Consider the following 16,562-nt stretch of genomic DNA (forward strand, 5'->3'; position numbering starts at 1 on the left):
TACATGAGTGTGTTCAGCTTGTGGAAACTCAGCAAGCTGTACATTTTTAGAATAATTTAGATTTCTTATTTTAAAATAGATTCGTTTTGTTTTTCCAAGGCACTATGCGTTCAAAGACAGCTATCAGAGAGGGTACTTGATGGGGGTGGGGAATCAGCAGGAAAAGAAAGGAAATGAGAGTGCTTCACCAGCAGTGATGGGGATGGTACCTCATGACCTCTGCAGGGGAGGGCCAGCGAAGTGAAAAATTAGACTCTAGCAGCTTGGACTGCTGTGCAGCACCCGCCACATAATAATGTGTGTGGTCCAGTGCAAAGCAAAATGCAGGGCCTCCTAGTTCAAAAATTACTATAATTTTTTAAAAGATTTTATTTTATTTATTTATTTGACACAGAGAGAGAGAAGGAGAGAGCAAGCCCAAGCAGGGGGAGGGGCAGGCAGGGGAGAAGCAGGCTCCCTGCTGAGCAAGGAGCCCGATGCGGGGCTTGATCCCATGACGTTGGGATCATGACCTGAGCCGAAGGCAGCCGCTTTACCGACTGAGCCACCCGGGCACCCCTAGTTCAAAAATTATTAAGAAGTTAAAGACAGCAAGAGTGGAACATTAAGCCAAGGGTGGGGGCGCGGGCAGGGCACTGGTCCCCGACCCATGAAGCCAGCCCTGCCTCTCTGGGGGAAAATGCCACATCTCCCATTCCAAACACTTCTTGCTAGGTGAGTTACTTTGGGCAACTAGAGCTTTGGTCCTTTTGATTGTAAAGTGGGTTAGCTAGAGGCTAGCAGGCGCTAATTCAATTAATATATGCAAGAGCAAGCACTTTTTGATGTGTAAGACACCAAATAAATACAGGGATTATTATAAGAATGGGTCATCTAAATGTTTATGTGTTCTTTCTTTAATTGACCTCATAGATATTTTGGTACATAAACTCTTTACAGATAGCACAGGGTCCACTGCCACCTTGTGCATTAACACGAATTCCAAGCTTATTGGTGAATCCCTAATCATGAGATTTGCCTCCCTGTTCCTTGGTCTTCCCAGCTCGCAGAGCGAACTACTAAAGGGTAAGTCCAGAGCATTGGAGTCTGGACGCTTCCTCATCAAAGTCACTTTTTCTTGCTGCGATTAGAGTTTCAGTCTAGTTGGGAGCCGAATCCTTGCCGGGACTCCAGAACCTTCCCAGTGGTTGTGGGGCCCTGGGAAGGGGCGCCCTGAAATCATCCAGCGAGGGCTCGATGGTGAACGCCGCGGGCACGTGACTCTCCAGGCCTCGGGAGACTGCGGTGTCAGGTTGAAAGTCAGGGCTGGCACCTGGCTTTCAGAGCAGGGGATTAGGAAAAGGGGAGCGCATTTAGGGACTTGGATTTCTGAAGAGGCGCGACTTCTGTGTTTATTTTCCCCGGCGTGCCCTCTGAAGCACAAACCTTTCCAGACTTGCTGACTTACTACAGCTTTTGGGGACCGTGGTACCGTAAGGCGGCCGGCTGCCTGACCTAAGATTTATGACCGGCTCCAAGGATGAGACAAGGTCCCAGTGTCTCGGTGACAACAAGGTCTTTGACGAACAGCCGCGGGCTGCAGCTGGGGAGAGGGAGGAGGCCTGTGGTCGGGGTGTAGAGCCTCTGGCTTTTCTCCCTGCAGGAGTTGGGTGCCCGGGGCGCAGGCGGGCAGCCCCGCAGGCCATCAGCATGCAGGAGCCGCGCGCGCCGTCCTTGAAGGGTTGCCCGCTGACCTTGCTCCGCTTTCTCCGGAGAAATCTCCCGAGCGCGACGACGCGGTCACCGCGGTGACTCAGTGCCCTGCGCGCCGCAAGCAAACGCTCCCCTCCAGCATGCCCAGCTCCGCAGCCGCGGCTTCCCCTTCCTGCCCCCTTTTTTAATTCCACGATTCAAACCCGGCGTTTTCCGCTCCCCCCTTCCCCCCCTCCACCGCCCGCCAGTCATTCGCCAGCCTGTCCGGGTGTTTGGTCCCCCCCACCTCCCATCTGCAGAACTGAAGGCCAACCTTCGCGCTGCCTCGCTGCGGGCCCGGGGATCGGAGGGGCCCGCCCGGGGCCGGGCACCGCGCTGGGCGACCGCGATCCGGAGCCCGACCGGAGGGGGCGGTGCGCCGCGCTTTCGGCTGCTCGGGCGGACGGCGCCCGGGCCCGGCTCCCCATTGGTCGTCACCTCGGCGGGGAGGGGCCGCCCCGGCCCCGGGGCACCTGGAGTCGCCTCTCCGCAGGGAAATCGGCGGCTGCCGGGCACGGGCGCCCAGAGGTAAAGGCGTCCGGAGGGAAGGCCCGGGGCCGCGGCCGAGCTCTCGGCCACCGGCTCTGCCCTGCCCTCCGCCCCGGCGCCGGCCACGCTCGGATGCCCCCAGCGCCCGCCCCGCCAGGCGGAAACTTTGCCCCGCCAAGTCCCCCGCCCGCCTAACAGCGCCGAGAGGCGCCTGGTCGACCGCGCGCCCCGCCGGGGCCCCTAAACCCCGCGCGTGATTGCGGGGCCCCCCGGCTCCCCGCGCCCGCCGCACCCCGGCGTGCGCGAGCGGCCGCCAGGATGCGCTACGCGGATCCCTCGGCGAACCGGGATTTGTTGGGGAACCGAACTTTACTCTTCATTTTCATCTGCGCCTTCGCCTTGGTGACCTTGCTGCAACAGATCTTGTACGGCAGAAACTACATCAAGAGGTAAGAAAGTCCGAGCGCGGGTGGGGGTGCACGGAGCTCGCGGGCGAGCCCCCAGGTGGCGGCCGCAGCGTCGGCCCAGGCGTCCCCGGAGTGAGTGACCCCGGGGTCGGCACTTTGGCCGCGAGCAGCGCCGCGTTAGGTTTGGGTCCTGGCGCTCCGAAGCGCATCTCTCCTCCCAGCGGCAGCAGAGAGCCTGCCCTGCGTGGGCCGGAGGGGCCTGACAACTTTGTTCTCTTGTGAAAATGGGGGACGGCTTGGAATTCCGAGCGGCCACGCTGATGACAAATCCATCTGAACGCCCCGAGGGGCCACAGGGGTCAGATCGGTGTCCCCCAAATCTACAGTGCCATGGCCGTTTGGTTGGAGGGGAGGCTCCCGGGAGTGGAGGGCTCAAAACCGGATAGGATTACCCTGTGAGTCCTGAACTCCTGTGGGGGCTCTCGGGGGAAAAGCATCCCCCCCACCCCGGAGCGCCCAGTTAGGTGGGGAGTGATAGTGGGCTGGGACTGCGACAGGGATCGTCAGTTTTCATAAACCAGTAACCACTGGGTGTGTGAAACTCACAACCTGATCAGTCCTGAAACAGATGGTTCTTTCTCAGGCTTACCCAGAAGGTCAGAGCTGCAGCGGGAGTTAACTCTCCCCTCGTTGGACTCTTTTCCTACCCCTTGCTCCCCCAATCCACCGCCAACTCTGTTGGGAGAAGGAGCGGTAGGAGGTGTCACAGCCCGGGTCCCTGTGTGTGCGGAAAATGCCAGCCGTTTTTGTTCTGCTGGCGAGGAGAGACGCTTCGGGGTACTCTGCCCCCTTTCAGAGCTTGGGGATAGCGCTGACCCCAGGATACTCCCAAGTCAGAGCCCCTTTTAGAAATAGCCTATCTCTCCTTTTGCCTGGAGGTTTGTTCTTTGCTGCAGTTAGGCTACTTCCCTCCCCGCCTGCACTGCAACCCCCCTACCACCCCGTCCCAGAGCTGGGGAGTATGGGGCCTCTTGCCTGGGACATTTGTTTTTTAGCCAGCCACGGCCCCTGACCTCCCCAGACAGCATTCTTCCCTGGGGGAGGGCAGCTGGTGAGCTTTGCATGGTGCTGGTGGCTTTAAAGGACATTTTCAGTCTCCTGGCTGGCTTGGGTCTGCCTCCCCTTCTGGCTACTGCCGTCCCTCCAAGATAACCCCATGCAAGGACTGCCGGGCCCCTGCTGGCCTCCACCTGCTGCACTTGTTACCTCCTCAGCAGGTGACTCTGGGTTCCTGCACCCTGTTGGCACCTGCTCAGCACTGCTGGGGCTGCTGGGGTCCCTGCTGCCTTGTCAACAGTGGGAAAACATCAGTACCCGTGCTCAGCGCCAGCTCGTCTACTAACTGCTTGCTCTGGCAAGCCCTCCCTGGTCTTGCGTGGATGTGCGAGCTGCCCAGAATTCAGCGGGCATGCCAGTTGCCTCCCATCCTCCCTCGCACATAGATCCTGACTCCCTGAATCTCAGATGCCACCTCTCAGGCCTCACTCCAGGAACGTGGGGTAATCCAGTCAAGCAAGCAGAACTGGCCTATGCTTGATCCTGGAAGGATGCTGTGGGGGTCTGTGAAGAGGCAGATGGTGTGGTCCTGGTGTTCAGGAGGCTTGAGATCTCTTTGGGGAAACAGAATAACCGCAGAGGAGATAGTTAAGTAATAAGTGTTAACTTGTCTGAGGAAGGAGGTACCAATGGGCTGGAGTAGTTAGGGAAGACTGCCTGGAGGAGGTAGAACCTGAGTGGGCCCTCGAAGGAAGGGTGAGATTTAGATGCATGTGTGTGCGGGGAACGTGCACATCCAGAACTGAAGAGCGTGTGAGCAAAGGTGCAGAGATGGGACACCACCTCCTTTCCCCTCTCCCATGCCCGGACTACCCACGCATGCGTTCACCTGTCTTGTTTCGTATACATACAATCATAATGAACTGACTTGATATGATTATTGGTCTGTGTCCTATCTAGAAACACCTCACACTTGAGTGTTCCCCAAGCAGAGATCTTGGGACAGCCTCATGAGAATCGCTGATATGCAGATGCTTGGGCTCAGAATTGGACCCTCTGGGGATAGATCCAGTACGTGCTTGTTACCAGGTCCCCACATGGTTCCTTACAAGCTCCCTCTGCTGCTCTAGACCCACAGTTCTTAAGGGAGAACAATGTTACCCCCAGGCGATATCTGGAAACATTTTTGGTTGTCACACTGGGAGAGGAGAGTGCTACTGGTGTCTTATGGATAGAGGCCAGGGATGCTGCTGAAGCTCCCACAGTGCATCATCTGCTTCCCACAGGAAAGCGTTATCCAGCCCTAAATATCAATAGGGCTGAAGTGGAGAAACCCTGCTCTGGACCGAAAGCTCCACGAGGCAGGGTTTCACTCTGTTTTGGTGCCACCTGCACCCTGAGCACCAAATATGATGCCTGGCACGTTGTAAGCTCTCAATAAATATTGGATAATGAAGAAATGATTAAGAGTGGTATGTGTGTATGTGTATATGTCTGCGTGTGCCCACGTGCGCCCAGGGTAACTGGAAGACACAGTGAAGAAATGGATCCAGCTGGTGTAAGGGAGAAAGTGGAGAATGGGGACAGATGTAATGTTGGGTGAGTAGCTTCAGTGAGGTGCTTTGTGGATGGGGAAGGACAGGTAGAACTGGGTTCATTCAGTCATAGGGAGCCGCATGTGGTCTTTGAGCAGGGTAATGATATGATAAAAGCCACCAGGAAGGAAGGTTATTCGGGCTTTGTAAGGAGAGGTTAGCGATGGGGAGAGGCTGGGAGGCTCTTGTTACAGCCTGGTACAAAGTGAGGAGAATCTGGTGCGGAGGGCAGATCCACTTTGGACCTTGGGGGTTCCTGAAGCCTGTCATTCTTCGTTTCCATGCTGAGCTGGTCTGATGATGTATTCAGCAAAGCCTCCATTGTTTGCCACCTTACAAAGAGCTCAGAGGCACAAAGGTGACAAGCTGTTTCAGTGAGAATTCGGGACAGACTTCACCAGAAGGGAGTGGAAGATGTGAGTTGGTATGTGTTCTTTCCTTGGACCCCTGGTCTCTGCCTGTGCTGTGCTGTGGCCACTTCTGGGGGGTGTCTGTTGGAGTGATCGGGACTCTGGGGGCCCATCTTGCAAACACTTCCGGTGCTCAGGAGGGGAGAAGGTGGGCAGTGCAGATGGCTCAGGGGGCATGGTGTCTCCGTGGAGAAAGTGCACACTCTGTGGACTGGGAAGAGAGAGCATGAGACAACGCTGTGAAGTTTGCCGTTGATGTTCTTGGCTTCCTCCTATCTCTGCTTTGTTGAACGCATACTTGATGAAGATTTGCTATATGCTGAACACCACGCTAAGTGCTGAGGACAGTGGTGTGGCAGGCGGACACCGTCCAGGGTCTCCGGGGAGCTTGCAGTCTGTTAGGAAGACAGAAAGGCACGTAATACGTACATAAGCCAAACTGGAGGTGTGAGCAAGAGCTTCCAGAAGTGAGGAGGGAGCCGTAGTGGATTAGGATGGCTTCAGGGTGCATGGAGGCATTTGAAGGGGGTCTTGAAGAAAGGAAAATGATCCGTAGGCATGGGGGAGGAGGAAGGAAGGGGGATGACAGCCAGCTTGAATAAGGATAGCAAAGTGCAGGGGAGAGCTGAGTAGTTCTGCATGACTCAGATATCATAGCTGTGTAGCTGGGGGCAAGGTGAGGCAGGCAGGGCCTGGTTATGGAGATTTGAGTAGGAAATGTGTGAGAAGAAGCATGTCTGGAGGGAAGAGGGTAACAAATTTGAGTCTGGATCTGTTAGGACACTCACTGCAAGGAGATCCACATGGAGCTATCCAGCAGCTCCTTGGAAATGAGCTCCAGAACTGTGGGTGGAGAAGAGCCAGGCTAGCAATGCAGATTATTTAGTCACCATCAAAATCAGTGTTTTCCCAACTTTTATAATTGTTAGCCACAGTAAGAACTGTGTTATACCCAGGGATCTAGAACACACTCACATACACATCTGAAACAGCCATTTTGTGAAACTATGTTTGGCCTTATTATAAGAAATGTGCTTTAATATTTTCTATTCCACTTCATTTACAAAATAAATTCGGCCTTAAAAAGGAAGGGAAATCTGATATATAACATGGATGAATCTTTTTTTTTTCTCAACATGGATGAATCTTGAAGATATTATGCTAAAATAAACCAGACACAAAATGACAGATATTCTATGGTTCTACTTATATGAGGCACCTGGATTAGTCAATTCATAGGGACAGAAAGTAAAATGGTGGTTGCCAGGGGCTGGAGGTGGGGTGGGAGGTTAGTGTTTAATGGGGACAGAGATTCAGTTCGGGAAGATGAAAAGGTCTTGGAGACGGATGGTGGTGATGGCTGCATAATGGATTGACTACACTTAATGCCACTGAACTGTAGACTTAAAAATAGTTAAAATGGTAAATTTCTGTTATGTATATTTTACCACAATACAAGAGTTGAAAAAATTCTTGGGGTAAACCACCAAGTTGATTTTATAACTTGTTGGTTTGAAACCCTTAGTTAGAAAAACACTGGTCCCCGTGATGAGGTTGGATGAGATCACCCAGGAGAGAGCAGAGTGAGGATGATGAAGGCCAGGGCACAAAGGAGAGCCTTAAGGACTGCCTGCATCTAAGGGTCCAGAGAGGAGAGCTAGCTCTGGAAACTGAGGCTGCAGAGAGGTAGAGGGGAATGGGTGTTAAGGAGACCAAGGCATAATGGTGCCAAGCAGAGAGCGGTCACCTGTGACACCCACTGCAGAGGGATCAGGGAGGATAAGGCCTACCTGGATTTGGCTATATGGGCAAGGACAGTTCTGGGGGGCGGGAGGGATGGGCCAAAAGAAGGATTTTCTAGAATCAGGGCATGGAATTTGTACCCTCTTCCTTTAAGACCTCCACTGCCCCCAAGCTCCTTTGTTAGTGCTAAAATCGTCACATGAACTTGCATCCCTAGAGTGCAGAGGACTAAAAGTACTTACACTTTAACAGAGGGGCAGGGAAAGGGCAGTAGGTTTTTGTTGTTGTTGTTTCTCTGTTAGTTAGAAAGAAAGGTCACTGTAGATTTTGTTTTTACAATCTGGTCTCAACCTGCATTTTAAACTTAATCTCAGAGAAAGACCAGATAGGCATGGGTCTCGCATGTCCTCTTTTTATGTCTTTCAATGACATTTTATAATTCTTCGTAAAGAATTTGAACATTGCTAGGCTTATTCCTAGCCACATAGTTTTTACTGCTATTGTAAAAATTTATTTTTAAAAATTATATTTTCTAAACATTTGTATATATACAAATGTATATACTAAAGTATATGTATATGTATATATATATGTAGTATGTACAGTATTTGTATAGCGTTTGTAGCTAGTATATAGAAATAAATCTGATTTTCTTGTATATTGATTTTATAACCAGCAACCTGGATAATGTATACGTAATGACAATAATTTGTCTGTAGAGTCTTCTGGGATTTCTACATAGACTTTTTTTTTTTTCTTTTATCACAACCCTGTACTTTAATTATTTTTCTTGTCTCATTGAGCTGGCTAGGACCTTTGATATAAGGTTCAATAAAAATGTCATAGTGAATATCCTGGCCTTAATCCTGATTTTTTTTCTTTTTTAACTTTATTTTAAAATAGCTTTATCCAAATATAACTTGCCCATTTAAAGTGTACAGTTAAGTGACTTTTGGTATATTCACACCATTGTGCATCCATCACCACAATCAATTTTAGAACATTTTCATTATCCTGAAGAGAAACTGTACTCCTTAACCATCATCCCCCAGTACTCCCATTTCTCCTAGCTGTAGGGATGTACACATACACTAGTGTATCTTCTGTCTCCATAGGTTTGTCTGGTTCTGGACATTTCATACAAGTGGAATCATATGATATGTGGTCCAATATGACTTTCGTCTTTCATTAAGTGTGATGTTTTCAAGGTTCATCCATGTTATGGCATGTGTCAGTACTTCCTTCCTTCCTTCCTTTCTTTTTTTTTTTTTTTAAGATTTATTTATTTATTTGAGAGAAAGAGAGAGCACCTGAACACGAGTGAGGGGATGGGCAGAGAATCTCCAGCAGATTCCGTGCTAAGTGTGGAGCCTGACGTGGGGCTCGATCTCAAGACCTTGAGGTTGTGACCCGGGCTGAAATCAAGAGTCGGCTGCTTAACCGACTGAGCCACCCAGGTGCCCCAATACTTCATTTCTTTTTGTTGGTGAATAATATTCCATTTATAAATATACCACATTTTGTCTGTCTGTTCTTCAGTGGTGGAAACTTGTTTTCACTATTACAAATAATGCTGTGATGAGGATTTGTGTCCAGGTTTCTGTGTGGACATGCATTTTCATTTTTATTAGGTGTATACCTGCAAGTGGGATTGCTGGGTCATATGGTAACTCTGTGTTTTACCATTTGAGGAATTGCCACACTTTCCAAAGTGGTTATGCCATTTTATACTCCCTCCAAGCTGTGCGTAAGGGTTCCAATTTTTCCATATTTTTTAAAACACTCATTATTATCTGTCCTTTTGGTCATAGCCATCTTGGTGGTTTTGAAGTGGTATTCCATTGTGGGTTTGATTTTGTATTTCTCTGATAACTAATGATGTAGAACATACTTTCATGTGCTTATTGGCCATTTGTATGTTTCCTTTGGAGAAATGCCTATTCACATCCTTTGCCCATTTTTAAATTGGATGATTTGTCTTTCTGTGATTGAGTTGTGAGAGGTCTTTATGGCTTCTAAATATATTGATTTGCAAAACATTTCTCTTATTCTAGGAGTTGTCTTTTTACTTTCTTGATGATATCCTTTGAAAATTTTTAATTTTGATGAATTCTTATTCATATATATATATATATATATATATATATTGTTGTTGGTTGCTTGTGCTTTAGGTCCTGTATCTATTAAATCATCGCCTATGTGCACTGCTCAGTGTCACAAAGATTTACCCCTGTGTTTTCTTCTAAGAGTTTTAGAATTGTAGCTCTTATGTTGAGGTCTTTGCTCCATTTTGAGTTATTTTTTGTGTATTGTATGATTAAACCTGACTTTAAGGAGAATTATAGTACAAGTGTCTGCTTAAATTTTTGTTTTTGTTTTTTTTGTAGATAACCTCTAAGAGATTAAGACTCCCTTGTGGAGTATGCTAACAAGTTTTGTTCACTTGTCTTACCACGTTTGGATATTCATTTTATCAGATGCTTTTTCTACCTCTATTGGATGATATGTAGTTTTTTGCCTTTAATCTTTTGATGTGATAAATTACATTAATAGGTGTTAAACTTATAATTTGGGGGGTAAACCCAGCTTGTTTATGGTGTATTATTTATTTTCTATGATGGGAGATTTTGTTGGCCGGTATTTTTATTTAAGATATTATATCTCATGTTAGTGAATGATCTTGGCATGTCATTTTCTTATAGAATGCTGTCTCTGTCTGGTCTTAAAACCAGCCTTGTAAAAAGAGTTGGGAATATTCCCTCTTCATTCTGTGGGATGATTTATGCAGGTCTGAGATCATCTATTCTTTGAAAGTTTGGTAGAACTCACCTGTACAGCAATCCACACCTAATGTTTTCCTTGGGGGAAGACTGTAAGTTGCTAATTCCATTTCCTTCCTGGTTAAGATGGTTTCTTCAACCACACAGGAGCAGAGGTTGGGTCTGTCTTGTCCTGCCTTTTGTAGAGCAGACTCTCCTCTATGCTGTTCCCTCCAGCCTTGCTCTATCCTGCGCTCGGAGGGTGCAGATCTGGGCTGCCTGCGTGTGGCTGGTGCGGGCCTGAGACCTGAGGATATGAAACTGGGTCAAGGAAAAGCACAGCCTGACTCCGTGCTGTATCTGAAGTTGCACTGGAAGGCTCTCCTCATGCAACCAACCCTCCTTCTCTTCGACTGCCCTGAGAAATAGGCACAGCCCAGGAGATAGGACCACAGGGGCGGGAGGGTCTATCCAGGGCCTGGTTCTGGAGGGGGCGGGTGCCTCATGGGGACCTGGTGGAAATGGATGGTCCCCCAGAGAGGAGAAGGGATGCTGAGCTGACCGGCACCAGGGTGTGTGCTGGGCTGGCAGGATGACCTTGTCTGGCTGATCAGAGCAAACTTGTCTTGAGCATCTGATGCAGGGCTGGGATTAGGGTGAGGGAAGCCTGGCACCCAGGGGACAGGACTTGAGGAGGCCTCCCTCTCAGGGGTCTACCCTGCACCTGTGTGAGCCTGGGGGGGTAGGGGCTGCCTTCAGTTTTGGGCCCTGGGAGCCTTGCTTGCCTCCCTCCAGTCCTGACCCTGACCTGCCCAGGCTGCACTTGGTCATCTGTCAGCTGCCTGTCCCTGCCCCAGATGTCCCCCAGAGATGCAGTGCTGTCCTCTCACACTTCTGCCCACCCCTCTCTCGGTCCTGTTCTTTTCTTTTTGACATCTGTACTTTTCAGGGAAATTGTACCTCTTAGAGGTCTTAGCATCTCTTCTGTGACTTATCCAGGCCCACTTACTTCTCCTCTAATACCTTCTGATCCAGAACTTCTCAAGTTTAGCCCTTAACCCTATGTGTAGGGACCCCTGTCCCATCCCTACCACACACAGGTGAAGGATTCATCAGGTAATGATATTAATTATTAACATTCCTTAAGGGTTCATGAGCCAGGCTCTGACCTAAGGAGATAGTCCTAAATGAGGATTATTTCATTTAATCCTTACAAGAGTCCTATTAAACAGATACAGTCATCCTCATTTAATACTCACTCAGAGAGGTGAGTAACTTGTATAAGGTCACATAGCTTGCAAGACCCTTAAAAGAGATGTTTTATCCATCTCTGAATTCCCAGAACCTAGCACAGTGCCTGACATTAATTGCTGAATGAATGGATGCATACAAAGGGAACCTCTAGGGGTGCTTGGGTGGCTCAGGCAGTTAAGCATCTGACTCTTGATTTCAGCTCAGGTCATGATCTCAGGGTGGTGAGATTCAGCCCCACTTCAGGCTCCGCAAGTCTGCTTGTCCCTCTCCCTCTGCTCCCCACCCCCACCCCCCGCCCAGCTGTCTCTTAAAATAAATAAATAAATAATCTTTTTAAAAAAAGGAACCCCTAAACTTTTCCTAATAATTATCAAACATCAATTAAATGTGCAATCAGCTTTGTACTGGGAGGGGAGAAGGGGATGTTACTAAAGAATTATTAGCTATGGGGCGCCTGGGTGGCTCAGTTGGTTAAGCGACTGCCTTCGGCTCAGGTCATGATCCTGGAGTCCCTGGATCGAGTCCCGCATCGGGCTCCCTGCTCGGCAGGGAGTCTGCTTCTCCCTCTGACCCTCCTCCCTCTCATGCTCTCTGTCTCTCATTCTCTCTCTCTCAAATAAATAAATAAAATCTTTAAAAAAAAAAAGAATTATTAGCTATGATACATATTCTTAAGGAACTTAGAGCACACATAAAGAGACAAACATAAAAAATATGTAAAACTGTATAAATCAACTTGCAGTTGGGTGGCGTAGGTGATAAAGCTCGTAGGGTTCAAAGGATAGAGCAGTTGGCTGACGAGTAGCCCGGCAGGAGCTGATGTGGGCTTTGGAGAGCTAGTTTATTTCAGGGGGTGATTCTGGGGGACAGGCTGTGGTGTTGAGGCTGCAGGTGCAGGGGATGGAAGTCATGGAAGGCTTTTGAATTTCTTTTTATTCCCTGGTGCTTGGTGAGGCGGATGGCCTCCATCTCGGGTTTCAGTTTAGTATTCTGCAATGTGAGAGGATGAGCAGGAGGGCTGTTTTCTTTCCCAGCTCTGATGAGGGGGGCTAGCCCTTCAGCACAAAGGCTCGGGCCAGGCTTTGCCAGTCCTGTCTGTGAGGGGGCGCACAGGTCCTGCAGGCATGGGAGCTGGGAATGAGGCTGGTAAGCCAGGGAATGGGGGTGGGACTGCCAAGGTTGTTGGGAGAATAAAATGCATTCGTGCTCACTCCAGCCTGAGATGGTATCCGATTTGTGTTGCGCCTGTTGAGCCTCTGAGTAAAGGAACCCTAGCCACACACCCCACCCCCCATACACCAGTTCTCCACTCTTCCCCGGGCCATCAGGCTGAAGATCAGTATTTCTGGGATCAACACTGCTCTTTCCCCAGAAATAAACCACAACCCCCCAGAAGAAGGCTTACAGGACTCAAGACTCCCCCAGTGTTTTCTCTTTTTTCAGTGTCAGGCTGGGTTGCTATCCAGACACCAGTTCATCACTCTGGGTCCTCTTCCCCCCACCCGTGCTTACAGAGCTGATGTTCCCGCCCCTGTGGCCTCCCACCCAGTGCCCTCCAGCTGGTGGAGGTGCCATTCTGCACATCCAGTCCCAGCCTCTTGGTTAAGGTTCATTCATTCATTCATTCATTCATTTGTTCATCAGCAAGCATGACTCACAGGCCCTTTATGTACCAGACTTTGGTGTCCAGTATAATAACCACTCGCCCTGTGTGGCTGTGGAACACCGGGAACATGAGTAGTCTAAACTAAGATGTGCTGTGAGTATAAAATACACACTAGATTTCAAAGACATACTATGAAAAAAGATGTAACCTATCCCATTAATTTTTCAACCAGCAATAATCACACCACGGATAACCCTCATTGATTATATGTTGAAATGACAATATTTCGGATGTGTTAGGTTAAATAAAATATATTATTAAAATTAATTTCACCTTTTTTTTTTTTACTTCTCAGAAACCTTTTTGAGAATTGTAGATTCACATACTGCTGTAAGAAATAATACAGAGAGAATCTGCATACCTTCCTCCTGTTTTCCCAGACAGCAACATCTTTCAAAATTATAGTACAGTATTACAACCAGGAAATTCACATCCATACAATCCATCCACCTTACTCAAATTTCCCTAGTTTTACGTACACTCATTTGTGTGTCTGTGTGTAGCTAGTTCTATGGAATTTCATCATGTGTTTGATATTTTTTATTTTTATTTTTTTTATAATGTGGCTACCAGAACATTCTAGATGACATCTGTGGCTCCTGGTGTATTTCTGTTGGATAATACTGCCCTAGTCTCTGGTTGCCGAGATGTATGAAACAGGCTTCCTCTCAAGGAGCTCTTAGGAGAGAATGACCAAGCACTCGTGAAAAGTTGACAAACTCTCCTACATACTAAGTGCCAAGTGGGCTGGGGTTCCGGGACAGAGAGACTCCTAGAGCCTGGGCCCTGGCCCAGCCGTTCCTTAGCCAGAAGCCTCTGCAGAGCCATGGAAGGTCTTAGAATCCAGGAGCCTCTATCTGCTCCCTGGGGCTATGGGTTCCAGGCCTGGGGGCTCTCAAGGAGGCCAACCCTCTGCCACCTCTGGGCAGTGCTTCTGGGCAGGACAGCCCCCCCCACTCCTCTCCTCCCTCAGGAAGCCCCACCTACAGCAGCTTTTCTGTGGCCCCACATGAAAGTCCCCACAGGGATGAATCCACTTCCCTTCCCTCTGAGGTTCTTCTGGGGGGAAGGTTACCATCCGGCCCTTCACAGAGAAATACCGCGAGTCACTAGTGAGTCAGGAGTGGGGACGGGCAAGGGAACTTGTGGAGCCTGGTAATTATGCCCATTAATCCCACCGAAAAGGCTTCCCAGCTGGCAGACACTTCCACTTGCATCTGGGTGGGAAGGTCCTGGCACCTTCTCGGAGAGGCCTTTTCTGACCAGATCCTCCTGGAGACCCAGAGCGGTGGGAGGTAGGGGAGGGCCTGGTGCTCGCAGACTCCCTGGTGGCCCAGTGGAGTTCTTGGCTCCTCAGGAGGTGACGTCCCACCTCCCTCTTAGATGGCTTTGAGGGAGCACAGCAAGGTGACGCTGCTTCTCTGAGCCCATGCCCAGTCACCTGCCACCTGCCGTGGCTCAGTCCCAACTACAAAGACCCTCTTGCCAGCCCCGGAAGAAGCCGTCACACCCCTCAGGGCCACCACAGGTGCTGGTGCTGGAACATTCTTCCTCGGGAGCCACCTGCTGCCTCATCACCCACTTCCTGTCCTGTTCCATGTCACCCTCTCAGAGAGGCCCCCTGGCCACCCAGTGTGGACCAGCACCCCTCACCACCCCAAACCCTTCATCCCCCTCACTGCCCTTTCTTTTTCCCACAGCGCTTGTCGGCATCTGGCACATTACACATTGTGTCACCTGTTAGCTTATTGTCACTGTATCTGTCTCCCCCTGGTAGCGGTTAAGTGTCCTTGGGGCAGAGTTTTTTTTGGTTGGTTCATTGTTGAACCCCAGCATCCAGCCTGGCAGGGCTGTTCGATAAATATAGAATAATATAATAAATATTTGAAATACATCTACCTATATAATAAAATAAAAATAGCTTGAGGATAAAGGGAAAATATCCTCAGTCAGCTGTGAGGTACGACACAAGTGACTTGCTGATGAATGATGGAAAAGTGGTGATGCCTTTTATTTCACGAACTTGGTGTGAAAGGAAGAGTTCATTTCCTTTTCTTCTTTTAACTGAGCTTTATCCACCAGCTGGTGGGAAACTGAGTCTCTCATCCTTGAGGGGCCTTCCATCCACTCTCCTCCCCCCACTGCCCCAGGTTTGTGTGGAACAAATCAGTTGGGGGGCGCCCAGGGCCACCCCGGCCTTGGTCAGTCTGCTCACTGCTCTCGGGAGGCTCCTGGAGCCCTGGGTCCAGCCTCCTGGGGTGCCTCAAGCTGTGGTCTTTTTGAGGTTCCCCTGTCTGTTTAGAGGGGGATGTGGTGGGGGAACCCCAAAGCAGGAAGCTAGCTTCCTGGACTTGAGGCATCTTCTGCCAGCCACCCCTCCTAGACCCGAAGGCGGTTTGCTCCCCTCTGGGCTGCCTAGCACAGTTTCTTCAGGGAGCTGGGAAGCTTTCAGCCCCCACAACACACAGGGCCCTAAAGTAAGAGGATAAAAAGCCCAGCTCCCTTCTTGGAATAAATAATTCAATAAATTATCCTCCCACGAAAGTTAAGTACTGACGTTTTCTGAATGACTTTCTTCTTTTATTATTTTTTTCCACATGGAGTCAACTCAAGGTTAGCCTCACAAGAATAGCAGATCTGATGGGCATTTCCATTCCCATTGTTTGCTTTGCCAGTGGGTGAGGGGGAGGGAAAGGGGTAGTCATGGGCTCTGGGAATGCACTCCCCTGGGCTTCTTCGGTGGGCGCCCCTTGCTGAGCTTGGCTATTGTGCATGAGGCCAGAGGCTGAGAGTGGCTGAGCCAGCCCCCAGGACAGAAGACCCTCAGGTGCGCTGTGTGCAGCAGACTCCTGCGACGGGATCCAGGACGTCGGTGGCACGAGGACTGAAGTGGGAGTCAGGACTCCTCTGAGCTCCAGGTTGAGCTTTGTCACCAGCTGGCTGAAAAGTCACTTCTGACCCTGCACCTCAGTGTCCTGAGCTGTGACAGAGGATGCACAGTGTCTTGTTCCATGGACAGGGGCCTCTGGGGGTGATGGTGGGGGTCCCCAGACTGCATCTGGCATGCAACATGGCATATTTGGTCTGTGCGGTGTTTCCACTTGGAATGCACGGTCGGCGCTTAAACACTGGGGCAACCTAGACTCCCACGGAGGGAGCTGGGTGGGCATCGGGGAGACAGCTCAGCTCCCGGTCAGGGGCTCTGGAGACATCCCAGACAGCTCTCCTTGCTTGAAAGATGGGAACAGAGAGTTACGAAGATTTGCCTAAGGTCACTCGGCTCATTGGTGGCGGATCCAGGATGACCAGACAGCAGCTCTGACAACCATCACTGTCCCTTCCCCTCAGCTTAGAGGCTATTTATTATCAAGGGTTTTATTAAAAATTTGTTTCTCCTTTCATTTGTCTCTTTTCCCCTGAGTTTTCCCCTTTTTTTTTGCTGTTTGTTTTGT

At 49.7% G+C, this 16,562-nt stretch overlaps 1 protein-coding gene across 2 annotated transcripts in view; it reads left to right on the plus strand.

Moving 5' to 3' along the window:
* Window positions 1-2,189: 2,189 nt before the first annotated feature.
* The window catches only part of ST8SIA5 (ST8 alpha-N-acetyl-neuraminide alpha-2,8-sialyltransferase 5), a 50,335-nt gene continuing 35,962 nt past the window's right edge, over window positions 2,190-16,562 (plus strand). For both annotated transcript variants that reach the window (XM_034995862.1, XM_034995863.1), the window contains exon 1: window positions 2,190-2,669. In XM_034995862.1, coding sequence (XP_034851753.1) covers window positions 2,539-2,669 — 131 coding nt within the window. In that variant the 5' untranslated portion in view covers window positions 2,190-2,538. The remainder of the gene's footprint in view (window positions 2,670-16,562) is intronic.

This window comes from Mirounga leonina, unplaced genomic scaffold, assembly GCF_011800145.1.
Source record: "Mirounga leonina isolate KUSES-001 unplaced genomic scaffold, KU_Mleo_1.0 Mir_93, whole genome shotgun sequence".
Classification (NCBI taxonomy): domain Eukaryota; kingdom Metazoa; phylum Chordata; class Mammalia; order Carnivora; family Phocidae; genus Mirounga; species Mirounga leonina.